Source organism: Podarcis melisellensis (genome assembly GCF_964234715.1).
Source record: "Podarcis melisellensis genome assembly, chromosome: 9".
Taxonomy (NCBI): Eukaryota; Metazoa; Chordata; class Lepidosauria; order Squamata; family Lacertidae; genus Podarcis; species Podarcis melisellensis.
In genome coordinates, this window is record NC_138541.1 from 15,403,400 (window position 1) to 15,421,438 (window position 18,039).

General features: G+C 43.6%; 1 protein-coding gene across 3 annotated transcripts in view; it reads right to left on the bottom strand.

The window, feature by feature from the left end:
* LOC309377557 (broad substrate specificity ATP-binding cassette transporter ABCG2-like) overlaps positions 1 to 16,028 on the bottom strand; it is a 33,587-nt gene extending 17,559 nt beyond the window's left edge. Inside the window, exons 1-6 of one of the 3 annotated variants that reach the window (XM_081925001.1) lie at positions 15,895 to 16,028; positions 5,748 to 5,950; positions 3,980 to 4,039; positions 2,693 to 2,807; positions 2,308 to 2,460; positions 1,505 to 1,662 (exon numbers count right to left, since the gene is read on the bottom strand). In XM_081925001.1, the coding sequence (XP_081781127.1) occupies positions 1,505 to 1,662; positions 2,308 to 2,460; positions 2,693 to 2,807; positions 3,980 to 4,039; positions 5,748 to 5,929 (668 nt within the window). In that variant the 5' untranslated portion in view covers positions 5,930 to 5,950; positions 15,895 to 16,028. Of the gene's footprint in view, positions 1 to 1,504; positions 1,663 to 2,307; positions 2,461 to 2,692; positions 2,808 to 3,979; positions 4,040 to 5,747; positions 5,951 to 10,014; positions 10,239 to 15,894 lie in introns of those variants that run through there. The other 2 variants (XM_081925002.1, XM_081925003.1) reach the window with 2 other exon arrangements.
* Positions 16,029 to 18,039: the final 2,011 nt, after the last annotated feature.

An 18,039-nucleotide genomic window follows, 5' to 3' on the forward strand; every position in this document is an offset into this window, starting at 1 on the left:
GAACTATAACACTAAAGGAAAAAAAAATCAAGTGCTGTTACTGTATCCAAGATTGATTCTCTGAAAAACACTAAACTTATTTAACAAAACCTCGTTTATTTACTGTACGGTATATGACTTTCCCCCAAAGTACCTCTGGAAAGCACAGATGGGTTCCCCTCGCTCAACAAAAACCTGTGAGGTGGGGCAGGCTCAGAGGGAGTGACTGACCCAAACTTACCATGTAAGTCTAACCAGTTTGGGTCTCGATTATCTAGGGGGAATGCCTCCGTCCATACAAAACTTCCCGGCACTTAAGATCTTCCGATGATGCCCTGCTCAGGATTCCATCTCACGGGAAAGCTAGGTTCGGCCCTCGTTTTTCTAATTGTACTTTCCAAGAGAAGTTCTTGTCACTTTTCTGCAGAAAACTATTTGTCCCATCTGGCCTTTTAAAGCTGAAGTTGATTACCACATCCTCTGTTTTCTGGCTGTTTTGCTATATTGTTCTTACTTTTTTGACTGGTTTTAGAGAAGCATTGGTTTACTGTTATGTTTTAATATTTTGGACTATTGTATTTTAATATTTTGTTGGAAGCCGCCCAGAGTGCCTGCAGAAACCCAGCCAGATGGACAGGGTATTATTATTATTATTATTATTATTATTATTATTATTATTATTATTACATTTGGAAATCCCTGCAATACATTGTATGTACAGTGGCACATAAATAATTTTAAATAAATTGTGGTGTCTGGTATATATTGCAGTGAAGTGCAGAATTTAATAGTCTAGTAAGACTGATGGCTGGTTGAAAGACGAAAGCAAGGTTTATTAGAAGAGGAAGAGTTTGGATTTGATATTCCGCCTTTCACTCCCTTTAAGGAGTCTCAAAGCGGCTAACATTCTGCCTTCCCTTCTTCCCCCACAACAAACACTCTGTGAGGTGAGTGGGGCTGAGAGACTTCAAGGAAGCGTGACTGGCCCAGGGTCACCCAGCAGCTGCATGTGGAGGAGCGGAGACGCGAACCCGGTTCCCCAGATTACGTGACTACCGCTCTTAATCACTACACCACACTGGCTCTTACTTATGGCAAACAAAGCCGCATGTCATCTCAGGCTTACATGCAGCCAACATGGAATCAAGAAGTTAACAATAACTGATTTGGAGAAGCAGGAAAGAAATAAAGCATGAGAAACAATCTACATATCAACAAGTAATTCGTCAAGAAGGAATCAGGTAGGGAAGAACAGGTTGCCTTTCCGTCTACCTCGCCCCCCCGCCCCCGGTTCAGGTAACTTATCACAAGCATTGTTGTTTCCTAGCATAAATAACATGGCTGAGTAAAACTTTGGACACAGGTGGTCTCGCCATCCAAATCCCAGCCCTATCAACTAAATCCCAGTGGCTCACACAAGAATCATACTTTGGGCACCACAGTTTGTTGCATCGATGCTGAAGAAAGTGCTATTGTTTCATCCTACGCACAACCAAAGACACGCAGTACCTTTTCTAGCAATTACCTTTTCAGGAGCAGCAGGACAGCATTGGCTGTGCTGGCATCCAGTCCAGTGGTTGGCTCATCTAAGAACAAGATTGCAGGATCAGTAATCAGCTCCATGCCGATATTGGTCCGTTTCCTCTCTCCCCCCGATATGCCACGAATGAACTGGGTTCCAACCTAATGCAAAACAAGAACTTAAGCAATATTGTGTACGTCAATGGTGCCATATAAATAAATGTTTAAAATAATAAAGATTAATATTTCATTAGAAGAATTTCATTTATAATGAAAGAGAAGGGGAAAAGAAAGTGAGAACGGGGGAAAAACCCTTACATTACCGTACATTAATATACAAATGTGTATATTCTTATTAACCTAATACACATATAATTGTCAATAACCTAATAACTTCTGTGTAAACTCATTTCAAATATCATTGTATTCAAAGATAGTCTGCGTCTATAAGCTATCCATATTTTGCAAACGTTGCCATGTTGTCAAGCCATTGATTAAGAGGAATCGTATCTCTATTCTTCCAATCCATCAGTATCAATCTCTTGGCCAGCATTAGGGCATGTAGAATCCATTTTCACTGTCCTGTTGTCAATTTCAATGCAATGGGTATATTGTTCAAAAGAATATTCACCTCTGAAAATCTTAATTTTTTCCTGTAGTGTCTTGTTGATATAAGTTTTTCTCCCAGAATTTAGTAAGTGTGGGACATAGTTTTGGAGAGGCAATGATAATATTGTCTGACTGTTTTGAAAGTGCTTTAAAAAGAGCCTGCAGGATAGCCCATCTAGTCCAGCACTGTTCACAAACCTTTGAATCTGCCACTTTTGTCAAGCCCAGCTCCTTGAGGATCTGGTTGATCCTATCCTCCTTTTCCTGCTCCCTCACAGTCTTCGGTAAACGGAGGGCAGCTGAGAACTGGAAGTTCTCCCTCACGGTCAAGGTCCCCATGACCACATCATCCTGGACAAATCCAAAGGAAACAGATAGATTCGCAACTCAAATCGGGAGCTCCAGTTCAAAAACCAAAGCCACAAATCATGTGCAGAGCTCCAGACAAACCTTCTCTATTCCATGCTCTGCAACATTTGCATAAAGCAAACTGGGACTATGCATCGCACTGGGCAATCCTGATTTTAACACTGGATTTTGTAAAGGGTAAAATAAACAGAGTCAGAGACTATTGGTGGCTTACCTGCACAACATATCCAGAGATACATTTAAAATTGGCAGGTTGAGGGGCTCCATTGATTAGAACGTCTCCACTCAAGCCATGGGGATCTTTCCTTGCGGCTAAAATATCCAGCAGTCTAGAAGAAAATGGCAGAACTACATCACACAGGACTCCCCCCACCCACCCACACAATTATTTTAATTTTTTTTTTTTTTTTGTAAAAGCACACTGGGAGTCAAACTGGATTTGATTGTGCACAATTTTATTGGAAATAACTCATCCCAGCCCTTTCAAAGAGCAACTATGTGGACAAGAGGAAAGCTTCTCTCCAGTGCAAAAGTGTAGCTGGGGAGGATTTTCATCAGGCCCAAGGTATGGAGGGAAAGGAGTTAAATCTCCTCCTCCACATGGTTCTGATTTGATTCCGCTTTTCCTTGGTGTGGCTGCTATTTAAGATTTTTATTTTAAAAAGCACAGATCACCAAATTCATAGAAGCATAGAATTGTAGGCTTAGAAGGGACCACGAGGGTCATCTAATTCAGCCCTCTGCAACACAGGAATCTTTCGCCCAATGTGAGGTTTGAACCCACAAACCTGAGATTAAGAGCCTCATGCTCTGCCGACGGTGTTGGCTCCTGAAACCTATCATTTTACTTTCCAAGAAAAAACTAATTTCTATTCATTTAACCAAACTATATTTTGAATTCCCAAGCCACGTTACAACTTTTTAGCACCCCTCGTTTGGGGAAATTGAAAGCTGAAAATTTCAACACACCCTATTACCCGATGGGATGATCTCCCCTCCCTCCAGTGCTGTTCTGAGCGGTCTCCCAGTCCTCCATAATAAATTGTGTGTGTGTGTGTGTACAGGAGGCGTACAGAGAAGAAAGCAATCCCCTTTATTTTAGCCGGAGTCCTTCTGCCGCTTTCTGCTAGCAGAAAAGGGTAGATGAATCCAGCCCTGTGTGTTGGACATAACTTGCACTTTGTTTACAGAGATGTCTTGACTCAGTTTATAGACTGCTCTGCTCCTCTGTTTGGCTCTGTCAAGACCATAATAGCATATTCAGCATCATTTAGCTAGTCCCACTGAGAAACATAACTGAGGACATACCCACAACATTATACCAGAATTGTAGGAACAGACTGATCCTCCAGCAAAATTATTTCAGACCAGACTATGAACCCCTTCTGGGCTTCAATATGTGAAGCCATGTTTTCTGCCTGAAGGGCTTTCTTTTAGTCAAGAGTATGAATTAGAGCCAAGTTAACATGTAGCTGCTTTTGCTCACTGCCACGAGACTTACGAAGACTTGCCACAGCCGGTTGGCCCCAGGATTGCGTTCAGTCCAGGCCGCATTATCCCACTGCAACACAAAACCAGCACATTTCTTGTGAGTTGCTTCGCCTTCGGTACATTGCATCTATTGGTCAGACTTAATCAAGCTGCAGATTGATTCAAAGCCTGGGTTTGAAAAGGCTGAAGGCCTTAAAAAGTGCATCCGTACAATATTCTCCAAAATGCCCCTGCGAGTGAACATTGCAGCAGCAATGCTAGACAAGCTGTCCTTCAAGATAGCATACATACATACTTCATTATTATTACAGTTGTATTGCACCATTCCTTGAAGGAGCTCAATGTGGTATAATTAAATTCTCTCCCTCCAGCTGTGCCTCCGGTCTTTTCAAGGCTTCCTCTGCCCTCACTGAAGTACTTTTCCGGCTCCACAAGGACTCTTCAGCGCTCTGCTGCCAATTCCAAGTCTGAATCGATTTATTCCCAGCACTGCATGTGTATGTGGTCATGCACGAGTTGATCAAACACATGTTGTGGGGGAGGGATGCCTAGAGTTAATCCAGCACTGATCGTGGATCCATGGGGCATCCCTGAAACTTACAAATCAACCCTATGGGTCCCTAGGGTTAATAACGTCTGCTTTCATAACACCTTATTTCAGTTTATCTAAGGGCAAGCTACCAAATATTCCATAGGGTGTGGCCCCCTGTTAGCTTTCACACAGGAAGCAATATAATTCGGTTAATTATTCATAGTCATATTACTGTCTGTTCTCGTGTACCATTGAACTTGACAGTCAATTACGCACCATTTGCAACCACAGCCGTGTTTGCTTGATCAATTTTTGTTCCTGACATAGGTCAATAAGCGAGCACTGGCAGATTTCCACAGCGGTGGCTGCCATTTTAGATCCAGCAATTCCCACAGAAGGGACGCGGGTGGCGCTGTGGGTTAAAGCCTCAGTGCCTAGGACTTGCCGATCGAAAGGTCGGCGGTTCGAATCCCCACGGCGGGGTGCGCTCCCGTCGCTCGGTCCCAGCGCCTGCCAACCTAGCAGTTCGAAAGCACCCTTGGGTGCAAGTAGATAAATAGGGACTGCTTACTAGCGGGAAGGTAAATGGCGTTCCGTGTGCTGCGCTGGCTCGCCAGATGCAGCTTTGTCACGCTGGCCACGTGACCCGGAAGTGTCTGCGGACAGCGCTGGCTCCCGGCCTTTAGAGTGAGATGAGCGCACAACCCTAGAGTCTGGCAAGACTGGCCCGTACGGGCAGGGGTACCTTTACCTTTACCTTTTAATTCCCACAGAAAGTTCGCCATGCCATCTTAGGCAGAAGATCTGTTAGCACCGCCATCACGTAGCTGCCAGAGGGCCACCCTTCCTCCACCTATGCTTTCTAAGGAAAAAATTGTCCACTGAAAGGGCTTTGGTTAGTGCAATGAACTCTGAAACCAGCCCTTTCACCTCTTCCTCACCTATATCACCCTAGTTCCCAGTGGATTTCGCATGGTCTGGTCTTCACCAACAGTTAGGCCAGCAGATAAGGAACTTAGTTGTGGCTGGTTTATCAGAATATTTGGCACCGATCCTAAATGAACTCACTCAGTGACCTTAGGCACTGCCCTTGATCTGTATTGTGGGGATAATAATACAGGCCTACATAACAGGGCTGTTGTAAGGATTACTAAGATAATGTAGGAGAAACACAGGGGACCCTCTCAAAGTATACACACACATACATATGGAAAGTGAGTGCACATTCAGGCTGAGAAATACGTACTTGATGTCTCTCAAAATGTCTTTCTCAACTGTTTTTCGGCAACCTATGAAGCCAGACTTTGTCTTCACTCTGTACCAGATGTTGTGAAAAGTGACTGTGCTGGCTTTCATCTGCTTCTTGCCTGGGATGCCGTTTGTACTGGTCTCGGACATGGGGATGCCAACTTGTGGGTTCTGAGCCATCTTTCCGGAGGTGCTTTACCCCTGTGAACCACAAGATGAACACAGACAATATAAGCAACAAAATTCAGGTTGCTGCCTCTCATTAACAGACTTTTAAATTCTTTATTCAGGAGAATGTTTTTCTGCTTCTGTTGTTTTACTGGAAATAACGAATCCTAAAGAGAAGCTATATTTGCTTCATGGTAACAGAATACAGCAGGCTTCCTCAACCTCGGCCCTCCAGATGTTTTGAGACTACAATTCCCATCATCCCTGACCACTGGTCCTGCTAGCTAGGGATCATGGGAGTTGTAGCCTGGAATACAGTATTAGGCACTCCCACTCCTCTTTCTGCTTTTTTAAGAAATATAACTTTTGTTACTATTCTATGTGGTTTCTTTGACTATATAAAGTTCAATAAGAGCTTTTGCTATTTATCTAAAATTAATAAAGAAAACGGTAACAGGAATATGTTTTCACTTTTATCTATTTTTATCTGCAGATTTTAGAAAATAAAAGAAGGGGGAAATATTGGTTTTGCTTATAAATATTCCTTGAATAGAGGAATATTCATCGGCAAAATCAGGGTTTAGGGATGCATATTCATTTTAATTACTGATATCCTATCAATCCAGGATATACAGAGAGATTTCCAACATTCCAAATATAGCTCTTGGTTGATTTTGAGAATTTCTATTGAATCATTTGTGCCATATCCCTAGGCATTTTACTGATTTAGTTCCTCTGTCTTTGATATTTGTGTTAGTTTGTGTGTATGTGTGTGCTATCCTAGAGGTTTATCCCATCCATTCTGACTTGCTATAGCTTTTGTAACCAGAGATTTTGTCATATTGATGCAGTGAATGTTATTTCTCCATAGGAACTCCAGGAAAAAAATAACACAGTTTGCAGGGAGGTTATATGGCAGTGAGCATTCATCCCAATTTGTTTGCACAAAGCTTATATGAGTTTTTGCAAATCAGTCTGTATCCCACACTTTTTAGTGTGTTTCCTCATCTCTCTCCTCCTTGCAAAAAGGTCGTTTTTAAAACATGGATTTGTTGCATCAGGGCACTTAAATCCATTTTAGTTGCAGAAGCATAGATTTCCAGTATGGACGCAATCGAATCCCACAAAATAGTAATAATCAGTCCCATTAAGCTCATTGAGAAATGTTAGTCTGCTGCTTTCATTGTCTAATGTTTACTGGATAGTGCCAATACTGAGAAAATACGCTGTACCCTAGTATTATTCATTTATTGAAGTGAAGGCACTGAAGCTCTTTGTGTAAGATATGAAATATAGACATTGCCTGCAAGTTTGCTGCCTAAAGGAGACTGAAATTAGGGTGAATGAAATAAATGCGTATGGAAATGGGAGTGGCGGATCAGTGAGAAAATGCTCAGTTATTTCAACACACTCTATGTAGGGCTACTCATGAAGATGACAAGCAAAACACAGCTATCCAACCAAAACAAAGTTTCGAAATTTGCACTTGTCCAAATTTGCTATGCAGCGCTTCAACCAAACTTTTTTTTTTTAGGGGAAAATGAGTATTATTAGGAGAAGGTGTGCAAAAAAATGATGAAATGTGTACATTAGTGAAAACTGCTGTTAAAGGAGAAATTTGCACTAAAATGCAGGTGAATTTCCATAAGGATTTTTCCGATCACAAATTGTTGCGAAATGTGGAGAACTGAATTTAATAACGGGACAAAAATACGGAACTAAGAGAACCGAGATTGACAGTCCCTTCTATCCTTCAGTCATCAGCAGCTGCCCATTTGTTTTTAGTCTGAATTCAAGGCTTAGTCAATGACATATAAAGCCCTGAAAACCTTGGGAAATGATGGTTCCACAGAAAAGACCTTCACTGTCGCCACTATAAGGCAACAGCAGAACCTCAACAGAGGATATCAGAGACCAGAATCAGCATATTGGAGAAGGCACTGTTTTGGTTGCCCTTAGACAAAACAGTAAAAGACTGCAGCCTGCATAACTAAGGACCACATACTTCGTTGCATTAATGCAAGTATCCAGAAGAATGGTGTGTGCATTTAGCACATCAGATTTCAATAGCATATAGCACCTCTCCCTTTAAAAATATACAGAAGTAGCAGGCAGGACAGCCCTACTCTCAACTATTTTAAATGGCCTATTAAAAACTGCTACACCTGCCCAAACTACAGATACATTTTGGATGTAATATTAGGGGTGTGAGGAGCAATGCTAAGCGGAGTTTTCTCAAATAATACTAAGAATGCTTTTCAGGCTGAAATCTTGTGCATACTTTCCTGGGAGAAAGGCCCGTTGAAAACAGTGGGACTTACCTGTGGGTCGGCATGCATAGGATATAAGGAAGCTGTTCTCAAATGGTGCGGCAGGAGCAAACAAAGAAACATTTAAACATTTCAGTGTAGCGCAGTTCAAAAATAATTGTTTTATGCTTTCTGGGTGTCCCACGATCATATTACAAAGTAGCTGTGTTCTATGTTATGAATCAAAGACTGGGAAGAGCTGTTTGTTTTTGTTTCCCCGTGTATTTCTTATCAATAAAAAAATTCAGTGTGGCGAGCAAATTTTTATTCTGAAAGCATGACCCAGGAAAAAAAAGTTCAAGAACCACTGGATGAGCAAAATGGCCCATCCAATCTAGCATTGTCTTTGCCCAGCGGCCAAACAGTTTCCTTTGGGAAACCTACAAACAGTTCATGAGCATTGCTGTTAGTTTTGTGTGTGTTACTTTTGAATGTTGCTTATGGGGAATTGGAAACAGGTGGGTCATTTTCAAATTCAATATACATTTAAAGTCCCTGAAATGTTTATGTTTGAATTACCAATTTTTTAAAAAAAAATGCAAAAGCTCATTTAAATGACACTCCTGGTAGCTAGTTAAATCTACACTTTAGTGTCCACAATATTTAAGCAACAAAATATATATATAAATATTGAGAAAGCAGCCTGCATTTCCAAGAAAATTCAAGTTGTTTCCTTCGCAATATACCAGATATAATTTAGCCAAAAAAAATCTTAAACTAATTCAGGAGAGCAGGGGGAATAATATCTCTTATGCTGCTTAGCTGCCCTCCCATTGATTTTACCTTTAAGATACATTTAGATACAGTAAGCGCTGGTCGTCTCCCAGGGAAGTTGCTTAATTCTTTCTGACTTTAAAGAAATTGGAATCAATCCATTAAAAAGAAAAATACTAATGCTTTCTATACTTAAAATGATAGGTAAATCCTATCAATTTCTGTTTCTCTGATTTCCCCACTCTTTGTCATATTTCTCATGTGAAAAGTCCTCACCAAAAAATAATCAGCGTTTTAGCGCGCATTTCTCTTAAAGTAAATTTTAAAGCAATTTGTGCCCATTTTGCAAGGAATTTACAGCAACATAATACGTTTCTCTTTGCTCTTGTCAGCAGCATATGCATTTCTATGCACATTTTACCCTACATGTAATATGTTCTTTGTTGGTTGGTTGAACAAGTGCACCATAAAATTCACAGTACTGCAGATTTTGAAGGATGGCTGCTGTTTGGCTCACATATTTTTTTGAAGAACTGTGAATCGACAATTCAAGAGTTTCTGTTATGATTCTATTTCTTAGTCCCCTAATACAGGGGCATTTGCATCCAAGATTTTAAAAATTCAAAATCCATCTAATGCTCATATTACTTCACCAAGACTTCTGTTTCTGCCCAGATTACACTCATTTGAACCCATTATATATTCCTGTCATTCTGAGTAGCATAGTGGATCCCTCCTGTATTTGCCACTTTCCACCTTAGAGGCTGGTTTTAAATCTTGGTTTCCTTTTAACCTCAATCTGTCAATCCCGTTCTCAGATTAAAAGCTACCTTTCAGTCGGAATAATCGGCAAAGGCAATAGGTCCAAATCGCCTCAATTTCTACCTTGCTATCAGCTTGGAGCAGCTGTGAAACACACCAGTTTTATTTCAGTCGTGTAACTACAGCGCATAGTTAATATTCTCCTTTCTGTTCCCATGGTGTGCTTGAGGGGGAAAAGCCCCACATTTAAAATAAAATCTTAAAAAGCAAGAAAGCTGGAGAACGGTTCTCGGAAGTCAACTTTGGACTTACCTTTCGTGCGTAAGAGGCAGCAGCAGATAAGGATATTAAAAGCTGGATCAGGTTGAAGAAACGCTGTCCGATGAGGCTTAAATTCTAGGCTTTTGAACAGCTTGCAAGAAGCCAAAGTCTTCCCCCTGACTGGGGCACCCAAGGGACCACTTTCTGTGGCATAAAGCGCTAATCCACAAAGCCAGCTAGGTTCTCCCACTTCCTCTCTCTCTCTCCCAGGCAAGTCCTATTGTAGGGCCTTGTAAAGGACGCAGCTCACCCCTCCCCTTTCCAGCTGCAATTAAGGGAGGGGTGAAAGGTCTGCTTGGGGAAGGGCGAGCCCAGAAGCACACTTTCTCTTGTCTGAGAGCTGACAGTGCCGCAGGAGCAGCCCAGGATGCGTGGAAGAACTTACTGGTATTCAATCACACACCCAATTCCATCCTGTTGCTAAGCCAGGAGGACCCCAGCAGGACATGGCCTGAAGGTCCTCAGGCTGGAAGGCAGCAACTGTGAAGGGGAAATTAAGGCTGAATGTATAACCATCCTCCTTCAGGATGCTTATGCAGACTTCTTTCCCTGCATCTCTGTGTCCAGATCCTGTGTGATTGGGCTAGAGCCCAACACAAGCAAGATGAGAATAAGCAATGCTTTGAACAGTGAGCTGGTGTTCCCCAGATGCTACAATGGAGCTTCTGCAAGATGGAGTTTGTTGTTTGAGAGACAAGAGAGAAGAGTGACATGTTCTCTCAAAAACAACAGACCCCAGTGTTCCTCCATGCATGTGCATAAGCAGGAGAAGGACCTAGCAAGGTGTCCCAGAGCAGGTTAGAGGACCAGGACCATATGAATAAGGAATTTTGAAATCCCAAGGAGTCTGTGCCAATTATAGGATTGACAGAACCTGGAGCGTATGGAAGTAAATGAACTAGGTCTCTGGCCTCCAGAATGCACAAAACAACCTGGGCTCCTCCAAATGTTTTGGACTACAACTCTCGGCCAGCATGGATGATGGGAATTGCAGTCCCATATCAGAGGCAATATTCTCCTCAAATTTGTGTAATCAATTTCTCCTGGCATCATGCTTTTTTTGCATGTTAGCTTCACTATCATCATTTTAATGCACATTTACCCCTGACATGCCTTTCTGCAAACATTGGTTGGAGAAGTAGTTTGCAAAATTCAGAGAAGTGTGAATTTTGAAGAATGAATGTGTTTTGGTTCTCATATTGTTTTGTACATAATCAAATCCCCTCCTCAGTTATGAGTACTTCATAGAATTAGTAACAGTTATTCCAGTTTCATCTAAGTGTCACAAAGAGGCATGGTTTTCTGTAAAAGAACTGAAGATATTCTTCTCCCTGTTAATAAAACAGTGTCTTTTCTGCTAGATATGCATGACGGCCACTTGTATAACCATAACTATACAGCCATGTAATAGAAATGGATTGTGCCCATCAATAGCTAGTTATATAAGTTTGACCTTTTGCGTCAGGCATTTATGATGATTTGTCCGTTGTATAACAGCTTTTTCCCTCGAAAGGCATGACTGAGCTATGAAAGCTATTCTGAGTGCCAACCAATTAGCATTATATGAAATGCTAATTTCATATAATGCATAAGATTTGAAGCCAAGATACTGCTCTTAAAAGTCGGCCAGCCTAACATAGGAGGTATAGAATCATATCAGGGTACACTATTTAGCATAAAGTTCGTTTAACAGATTGGTGACTCCTTACAGTGCAATACTATACAGTAGAACCTCGGGTTACGTACCGCCCTCCTTACGAATGCTTTGGGTAACGAGCTCCGCTAACCCGGAAGTAGATGCTCCTGTTTGCAAACTTTGCCCCAGGATGTGAGTGGAAGTCGTGTGGCGGCAGTGGGAGACCCCATTAGTGAAAGCGCACCTCATGTTAAGAACGGTTTTGGGTTAAGAACGGACCTCTGGAATGAATTAAGTTTGTAACCGGAGGTAACACTGTATTACACATGTCTACTCAGAAGTAAGCTCCAATGAGTTCAGTTGGAACTGGTCCCAGGACTGCAGCTTTAATCCATTACACTCACTGGGGAAAAAATCCTGAGTATCTTATGAAAGTTAACATTGGGTGTTAGCAATGAGTAAGAAAAACAATCTGAGAGTAGTGAGGAGGATGAAGTGCCTATGTACCAGCTAGCCTGAGGCATGCCGAAGCCACTTCCGATTTAGATTACCACAATGTGTTCTGTGTGGGGCAGCCCTTGAAGAGTGCTGAGGAGCTGCAGCTGGTGTAAAATGTTTTATAGACATAGGGCTTATCCACACTTCCTTTCCTCCACTCTTTCCAAGCACAGTCCACTCTTTAAAGCTCAATGTCCGAGAGCACCTTTTTCTTTTTACTCTGGAGCTTCCCCCCGCAAAAACCCACTCTCTAAAGCTCAGTCGGAGCAAATGGCAATCTGCAGAAACCCCGAATTGCTGCTTGCTACAATTGAGCGCTAAATAGGGGCTGGGGGTGGGAAAGCTCGGAGGCAAAAAACACAGACACAGAATTTTTATACAGGAGCCTATGCCTGGAAAGGGACACGGGTGGCGCTGTGGGTTAAACCACAGAGCCTAGGACTTGCTGATCAGAAGGTCGACGGTTCGAATCCCCACAATGGGGTGAGCTCCCGTTGCTCAGTCCCTGCTCCTGCCAACCTAGCAGTTTGAAAGCACATCAAAGTGCAAGTAGATAAATAGGTACCGCTCTGGCGGGAAGGTAAACGGCGTTTCCGTGTGCTGTTCTGGTTCGCCATGCTGGCCACATGACCCAGAAGCTGTACGCCGGCTCCCTCAGCCAATAAAGCGAGATGAGCGCCGCAACCCCAGAGTCGGCCACGACTGGACCTAATGTTCAGGGGTCCCTTTACCTTTACCTATGCCTGAAAAGAGCAGGGCAATAGGTTAAGTGATAAGGGTAAGCCCTTAGGTTGCAGGACAATGAGACTTGTATCCAAAACATCTGGAAGGCAGGGGAAGGTTGCTCTAGGGCAGTGTTTCCCAACCTTTTTTGGGCAAAGGCACACTTGTTTCATGAAAAAAATCTCGAGGCACACCACCATTAGAAAATGTTTAAAAAATTAACTCTGTGCCTATATTGACTATATATAAAGTAACTCTCTTTAATAGGAATCAAATAAACACAATGGAACGGAATCCATTTATTTTATCTGTACTTGTAAGCAGGTTTTCATTTCGGCCTTGCATTCGTGTGTTCAGTTCATTCAGATGATGAAATATATCTGCCAGGTATGCCAGCTTTGCACACCACTCATCACTTGCAAGCAGCTTTGCGTAATCTGACCTCTCATTTGTCAGAAACACTTTAAGTTCCTCCCGCAGCTCATACACACGAACCAAGACCTTGCCACGCGACAACCACCTGACCTCCGTATGAAACAGCAAGGTTTTATGCTTCGCTCCCATCTCCTCACACAAAGCTGCAAATATGCGACTTTTCACGGGTCGTGACTTTACAAAGTTTACCATGCGCCAGGGGTGCCGACTTATAAAAAATATTGGGGGGTCCATACCGACTTATAAAAAATATTGAGGGGGCCCAAGACCTCCAAACCGCTGCTGCTGGGGGAACGAAAGGGGCGAGCCCCGGGCTGCCCCGACCTTAAGTGAACCTGTGAGGGCCCGCCCTTTGCGGCAGCCGATTGGCTGCCGCCGTGGGCAGTGAATATTAATGATGTATCATTTTTGTGCTTCATGCTGTGGCCACAGACATGTGATCTGATGGTGAATTTGGGGTGACCCAATGCAAAGATTCTGAGGATCCCTGTGGATCCATGTTTTGTAACCACGTTTTTGCACCATTGCAGCCCCAGGCAACAGTGGGTGTGTGATTTTGGGGGGGCAGGCTGTAGCCATGGACATGCTATGTGCTCTGATGGTGAATTTGGGGTGACCCAATGCAAAGATCCTGAGGATCCCTGTGGATCCATGTTTTGTAACCACGTTTTTGCACCATTGCAGCCCCAGGCAACAGTGGGTGCGTGATTTTGGGGGGGCAGGCTGTAGCCATGGACATGCTATGTGCTCTGATGGTGAATTTGGGGTGACCCAATGCAAAGATCCTGAGGATCCCTGTGGATCCATGTTTTGTAACCACGTTTTTGCACCATTGCAGCCCCAGGCAACAGTGGGTGCGTGATTTTGGGGGGGCAGGCTGTAGCCATGGACATGCTATGTGATCTGATGGTGAATTTGGGGTGACCCAATGCAAAGATCCTGAGGATCCATGTGGATCCATGTTTTGTAACCACATTTTTGCACCACTGCAGCCCCAGGCAACAGTGGGTGTGTGATTTTTGGGGGGCAGGCTGTAGCCATGGACATGCTATGTGATCTGTTGGTGAATTTGGGGTGACCCAATGCAAAGATCCTGAGGATCCATGTGGATCCATGCTTTTAAACCACATTTTAAGTGGGGAGGGAAGGAAAAACACAGAACGGACAAGGAGCACAAGAGGGGTGTGCAGCTGGCTAAGAATGCAGGAGAGGGGTATAACTGGGAGGGAGGAAAGGAAGGCAAAAGTTTTCCCTCACCTACGCACCCAAGCCAGCCAGCTCGCATGCTCTCTCTCTCTCTCTCTCTCTCCCTCTGCTTGTCTGGAGGGGAGGGGCTTTCCCTGCTCTTTGTTCCGTTTGAGCAAACACAGCAAGGAAACAGAGGCGGGTGGGCAGTAAGACCCTGAGGCAAGTGCGTCTTGTGCTTGCTCAGCAGCTTCTTCACGGTGCTCCGCGGAACGGTGTTCTTCATCCTGGCGGCGGCGGCTCCCTCTCTTTCCTCTCAAGCAGAGCGGCCTTCCTGCTCCAGCCGCGCCTGCGCCTGAGGAGTTTCGAATCTGCCGCCGCGCGCAGGGTGACGTCACGGCCGCCGCCGGGCCAATCCGCCTGCTCGGCCCCGCCTCCCTTCTTCTCACCTCCCTCACGAGAGGAAGCGCCTCCCTCGCGCACGGCGGGTGCAGCCTGAGCAGAGTCCCCTCTCGCTTAGAGCAGTGTTTCCCAACCGGCACAGCAGGCAACGTCTCGCGGCACACTAGTGTGCCGCGGAACACCGGTTGGGAAACACTGCTCTAGGGAATAAAGCCTCTTGATCACAGTGAGACATAGAATCAGAAGGGTCACAAGGGTCATCTAGTCCAACCCCCTGCAATGCAGATATATTTTGCCCCGTGTTGGGCTGAAACCCATGACTCTCATGCTCTACCAGCTGAGCTATCCCAGACGTGCTTCCAAATATACACACAGAAGCTCAGGCTGGAAGTTTTTCTCACCACTGATGTGACAGCGGTCGGAAACAGTGTCCAGGTGGAAATCACTAAAATGCCCCAATCGGCTACCTTCATCATTCACACCATGAGCTCCAGTGGGGACTAGCCATCAAGGTCCACCATGTCTGTGAGAGGAATACCTACAGCAGATGCAGCTACAACATGGTGAGTTGCGGGAGGTGAGAGGAGAGATTTGCAGGAAGCTATGAGGTGTAAACTACAGCAGCCAGAATGCTTTGCGGGAAATAATGTGCTTTAAATGTGTTTCAGAGGTATTGTGTGGACAAGGTCTAAGTACCTTTTGGGCACATAACGACCCATTAGTTTCCAAGGTATAGTGGCTGATAGTCAGCTGAGTTTTACTCAGGACAGACACACAGAAATTAGGTGTTATAGGAATTCCAAGGTCTCATGTATAAAAATCTTATGTTCATAAATCTACAAGGCAAACACATACATAGGTATACGAACCGCGTGTCTGAAATAATACAGGAGAGTAAGCCTGAAACCATTTTGGCTCTCCCAAACTGACTTCAGATATTTCTCTGCAAGGAGGAAGGTAATGGAAAAGACTCTCCATTGTCTTTTGCTTACCTGTCTTTAGGGTATATGAATAGGGTGAGCTATTTAGCATCTCAAGAGGAATGGCCAGGCTGCTCAGGTGAAGCAATCAAGTGACCATTATCAGGATCCTGCCAGACAGGATTTGTATTGTAGACGGCCCCTTGTGATGTATTTCTACTGTAGCCCGCCTCCTTCTGGGATGTATGTGTGATGTTTTGGGGGTGGGCAACTTCAAAAGTCTATATTAGGGTTTCCGCACCATTGTTCTGGGTCCCTTCTGCCTCCTGCATGTGGTTGTGAACACCCTGTTGCAACAGTTAATAAAGATCAGGCTTACTAGCTGCCTTGCTTCTCAATTTTCTCTGGTTGGCCTCTGTTCTTTTCTCCTACCAATAGAGAAACTACTCAAGGACTCTATACGGGCTCTTGTTGTTGTTGTTTAGTCATTTAGTCATGTCCGACTTTGTGACCCCATGGACCAGAGCACGCCAGGCACTCCTGTCTTCCACAGCCTCCCGCAGTTCGGTCAAACTCTTGTAGCTTCGAAGACACTATCCAACCATCTCGTCCTCTGTCGTCCCCTTCTCCTTGTCCCCTCCATCTTTCCCAACATCAGGGTCTTTTCCAGGGAGTCTTCTCTTCTCATGAGGTGGCCAAAGTATTGGAGCCTCAGCTTCAGGATCTGTCCTTCCAGTGAGCACTCAGGGCTGATCTCCTTAAGAATGGAGAGGTTTGATCTTCTTGCAGTCCATGGGACTCTCAAGAGTTTCCTCCAGCACCATAATTCAAAAGCATCAATACTTTGGCAATCAGCCTTCTTTACAGGCTCTTAGATACCCCATAAGGGAAAGGGAGCAGTATTTTTCTTATAACATATGTTTTTGGGAATTATAGGGACAAAACTACCTAAATTGTATAGAAATTTAGTTAGGTATGCTACTACGTACAGCAGCAAGAATGCTACTCACCCCAAAATGGAAAGAAGCAGAAGTCCCAGCAAAGGAAGAATGTATACGAAAACTTATGGAACATGCAGAAATGGCGAAACTCACCAGAAGAATGAGAAATCAAGATAACAAAACCTTTCATAATATGATGAAAATGGTTTATTGAAAATTTTCAGATAAAGTACAATCAGATAAAAAAAACATTGGCAGGATTATTGTAATAACCTGCATAACAGTTTGTATTTAAATTAGATAATTAAATGAATTTGGATATGCAGAAGATATTAAAAAATAAATTTAAGGAACTACAAAAAGAGGGGGAAAGATGTCAAGCTTTGAAATGTTAAAATGATTGTAAAATTAATGAAATGTATGAATTTGAAAAATATAAAACCTTTTTTTTAAAAGAAGAAGAAATTTATGTGCATGGCTAAGTTAGGCCCTTTCATTTCATTGGTCGGTCTACTCTGAGTAACAGTGAGTTGAATACCACCCAGTGTATACTCACCAGTCGGAAAGCCTGATGTTATCATGACCTGCTGCTGCTGAAGGCAGAAACTCAAAACTCCCAGTTCCCATTATAGCCGCTAGATGGAAGCATCTATTCTTATATTGCTGAGCATTGAAAGATTACTGTGCTGTATCATGAGAATTATGAACAAGGGATGGGTTTTCCCCTCCCTTCTACACTATTGCTTAGTACAGATCCCTAGCACAAGAGAAGGTATGTTTCCTATCGAAGGGAGCTATATCCATGTGAATGAAAAGCTAACTCTCCCTTGGTCCCAATGAAATTAAAAGAATTAAAGGTGGTTATAAAATGCGTATGAGACGCAGGTAGTGCTGTGATCTAAACCACAGAGCCTAGGGCTTGCCGATCAGAAGGTAGGTGGTTCGAATCCCCACGACGGGGTGAGCTCCCATTGCTCAGTCCCTGCTCCTGCCAATCTAGCAGTTCGAAAGCACACCAGTACAAGTAGATAAATAGGTAACACTCCGTCGGGAAGGTAAATGGCGTTTCCATATGCTGCTCTGGTTCGCCATGCTGGCCACATGACCCGGAAGCTGTCTGTGGACAAACGCCGGCTCCCTCGGCCTATAGAGCGAGATGAGTGCGCAACCCCAGAGTCGTCGGCGACTGGACCTAATGGTCAGGGGTACCTTTACCTTTATAAAATGCGTAGGAATTTGACTGCTTTCTGTGCTACATATCTGTGACTTAACTTTC